This window comes from Chelonoidis abingdonii, chromosome 7 (genome assembly GCF_003597395.2).
Source record: "Chelonoidis abingdonii isolate Lonesome George chromosome 7, CheloAbing_2.0, whole genome shotgun sequence".
NCBI classification, from domain to species: domain Eukaryota; kingdom Metazoa; phylum Chordata; order Testudines; family Testudinidae; genus Chelonoidis; species Chelonoidis abingdonii.
The window spans coordinates 12,077,186-12,080,480 of record NC_133775.1 but is presented as its reverse complement, the minus strand read 5'-3'; the positions used below and the strand labels follow the sequence as shown (position 1 = coordinate 12,080,480).

Genomic DNA, 3,295 nt, shown 5'->3' with positions numbered 1-3,295 from the left:
TCCTGTACAGCGATCAGATCCAGTATCTCCCGTACGGTCCACGCTGGAGCTCTTTTAGGATTTGGGACTGCATCGCCACCCGTGCTGATCAGCGCTCCACGCTGGGCAAACAGGAAATGAAATTCAAAAGTTCGCGGAGCTTTTCCTGTCTACCTGGCCAGTGCATCCGAGTTCAGATCGCTTTCCGGAGCAGTCTGGTGCACTGTGGGATACCATCCAGAGGCCAATACCGTCGAATTGCGGCCACACTAACCCTAATCCGACATGGTAATACCGATTTCAGCACTACTCCCCTCATCAGGGAGGAGTACAGAAATCGGTTTTAAGAGCCCTTTATATCGATATAAAGGGCTTCATTGTGTGGACAGGTGCAGGGTTAAATCGGTTTAACGCTGCTAAATTCGGTATAAAAGCGTAGTGTAGACCGGGCCTTACTGTCTTTTCTTCTTCTTCAAGTGCCTGCAGGCACCTATTCCATTCAGGTGACTCACAAGCAGAACTCATAGGAGGAGTGGCTCAGAGTCTACTAAAGAATAACTGCAGGACTGACTTCCCAAAGTTCGCATCTGACCTATACGCCATGGTAATCAGATAGTGCCTGGTAAAATCATGTACAGAACACCAGGCAACAGCCCTTCAAATGTCAAATACTGACATATCACTGAGGAATGCTATCAGCGTCGCTTGGGCTCTCATCAAATGAGCTTGCAACCTCTGTGAAGGCATGGTCTGAGCTATTGCATATGCTGATGTAATGTAAGAAGTTATCCACCTGGAAATTATTTCCACAGAGACTGCCTGTCACCTCATATGATCCACAAAAGAGACAAACAGATGAGGTGATTGAAAAGTCAGTCTCTTCAGATAGAACGTCAAGCATTGTCTCACAGCCCAAGTGTGGAAATCATTGTTCATCCACATTGGAGTGCAGGTTAGGAAAGGACATCAGTAAATAAATCATTTGCTTAAGGTTGAACTGCAAAAACATTTTTGACAAAAAAAATTGGATGTGGCAATAGGGTCACTTTAACCTTGAAAAACTGTTCACAGGGGTTCTACCATTAAGGCCTGCAGCTTGCATGCTCTCCTTGCAGATGTTACAACTACAAGAAAGACTGTCTTCTGGCACAGGAGGGACAGAGAACAGGTTGCCAGTGGCTCAAAAAGAGGACTCATAAGGACAGCCATGACAGTATGAAGGTCCCACAAGGGAACAGGCTCTTCCACATGCAGGTGAAGATGAATGATTTCCCTTAGAAACCTCATCACCATAAAGTTTGAGAAAACTGACTTCCCTTGGGTGGGCAGATGAAAAACAAAGATAGCTGCTAAGTGAACCCTCAATGAGCTGACCAAGATACCAGAGGACTGAAGGCACAATAGGTACTCCAAAATGTCCTGAACACAGGCCAGCGTCGGCTGAATTTCCACAGAAAGCGACCAAACTGAAAAACACTTCCACCTGGCTAAATAAATCACCCTAGGAGAGGGCTTGCAGCTGTTAAGCAACACTTGTCAAAGAGTTTCCAAACATCGTTCCTCCTTCTCATCTAGTCATGTAGCATCTATGCAGGCATTGTAAATGGCTCTGAGCTCCAGGAATTGATATGGAGGGAAACTTCCTGTTCTACCTATAAGCCCTGAATTTTCAACACCTCTAGATGCACTCCCCAGCCTACAGAAGAGACAACAGTGACCTAGTAATCTTAGCCAAAACTGTATTCTGTTTAGTTTTGCTAACAATTATTTAATTCAACTCCCTGAGTTTTTCTGAGGTCTTTATTAAATATATGACTCTCTACCCAAGTCTTCAACTAAAGGCAGAGAAAGCTCACAATTCACATTTGAGATGTTTAACACATCCTCCAGCCAAACAAGGGAAGATCAGACTTAACATACCTAACCTTTACTTAAAAACACAAGCAGGAAAACATTTTTTTTAAAATCTCTTAAAATCTACATTTTTAGCCCTTCTTTACATACTGCGAAGCATCAAGAAAAGGCACCAATCCATTTTTCCCCTTTGCAGATCCCTATTAACCTAGTTTTCTTTTATTCTTTGCACCAGTTTTTTATTACACCAGGATGCCTTTTTGATCAGAGGAAGTTTCTCCTCTTTTACAGACTGATTCGCATTCTAATTATTCTCCCTCAAATGTACTATTTTTTCACAAGACTAGTCTCCATATCAATGTTAATACCAACATTTGCTCTGCATTGAGGGGTGAACACAACACAACTTGACTCACACTCACATAAATGCATATATTATATTAGGCTCAAGAATTTAATAAATTTGATTGACATAATTGTAGCCCCTAGTTAAATAAAGAACATATAATCTTTATGCATCAGACTTCACAGCACTTAATACTCGAGAATCTTGTCAAGATCTTCAGTACAGTCAATGTTGTTGAGCTCAAAATAAAGTTTTATGACAAAAATATTACTCTTACCACTATCGACAGCCTCAACTTCACGATCAATAGCATCCCTAATCATTAGTGGGTGAATGAAGAACTGTGCCCATCTAAAACAAAGAGAAAAATGGCAAATCTTTTCTGTTGTCTGCTGAAAGATTCTACAGAAAGATTCTTTTTTTATAAAAAAAACCTGCCTTTATGACAAACAGCAATGTTCATTTTTTTTAAGATTTAGGATTTGCAGTAGCTCAGAAACAATTATATAGTTCTGGACTCTTTTGCAACATGTTCTTAATGTCTCTGAAATAAAATGAATAAACACAATTATTTAATATTTTCAGAAAGACAAAGGGCAAGATCTTCGGAGTGGAAGTGGACTGGTAGAATACGGTACCAAAGGATGCAGAGTCATCTGCCTTCAGCACATAAGACTTGTCATACCAGATCTGACCATCAGTGGTCCATCTAGACAGTGGTGCCTATCTCAAACTGTGGTCAGTACCAGATGCTTCAGAGGAAGATGAAAAAAAATCCCCATAAAAAACAATTAATGAACAACCTGACCATTGGGGCTGTTTCTTCTTAACTTCAAGCAGCTAATGGTTGACTTATGCCTTAAAGCCATAAGGGTTTACATCCATTAAAATTTTCTTATATATTTATATTAGGGCTGTCACGCAATTAAAAAATTTAATTGTGATTAATCGTACAATTAATCGCACTGTTAAACAATAACAGAATACTATTTATTTAAATATTTTTGGATGTTTTCTACATTTTCAAATATATTGATTTCAATTACAACACAGAATACAAAGTGTACAGTGCTCACTTTATATTTATTTTTATTACAAATATTTGCACTGTAAAAA

General features: G+C 39.6%; 1 protein-coding gene across 1 annotated transcript in view; it reads right to left on the bottom strand.

Moving 5' to 3' along the window:
- LOC116825217 (nardilysin-like) overlaps positions 1-3,295 on the bottom strand; it is a 104,039-nt gene that overhangs the window by 69,206 nt on the left and 31,538 nt on the right. Inside the window, exon 5 of the mRNA XM_075067619.1 lies at positions 2,457-2,530. Coding sequence (XP_074923720.1) covers positions 2,457-2,530 — 74 coding nt within the window. The remainder of the gene's footprint in view (positions 1-2,456; positions 2,531-3,295) is intronic.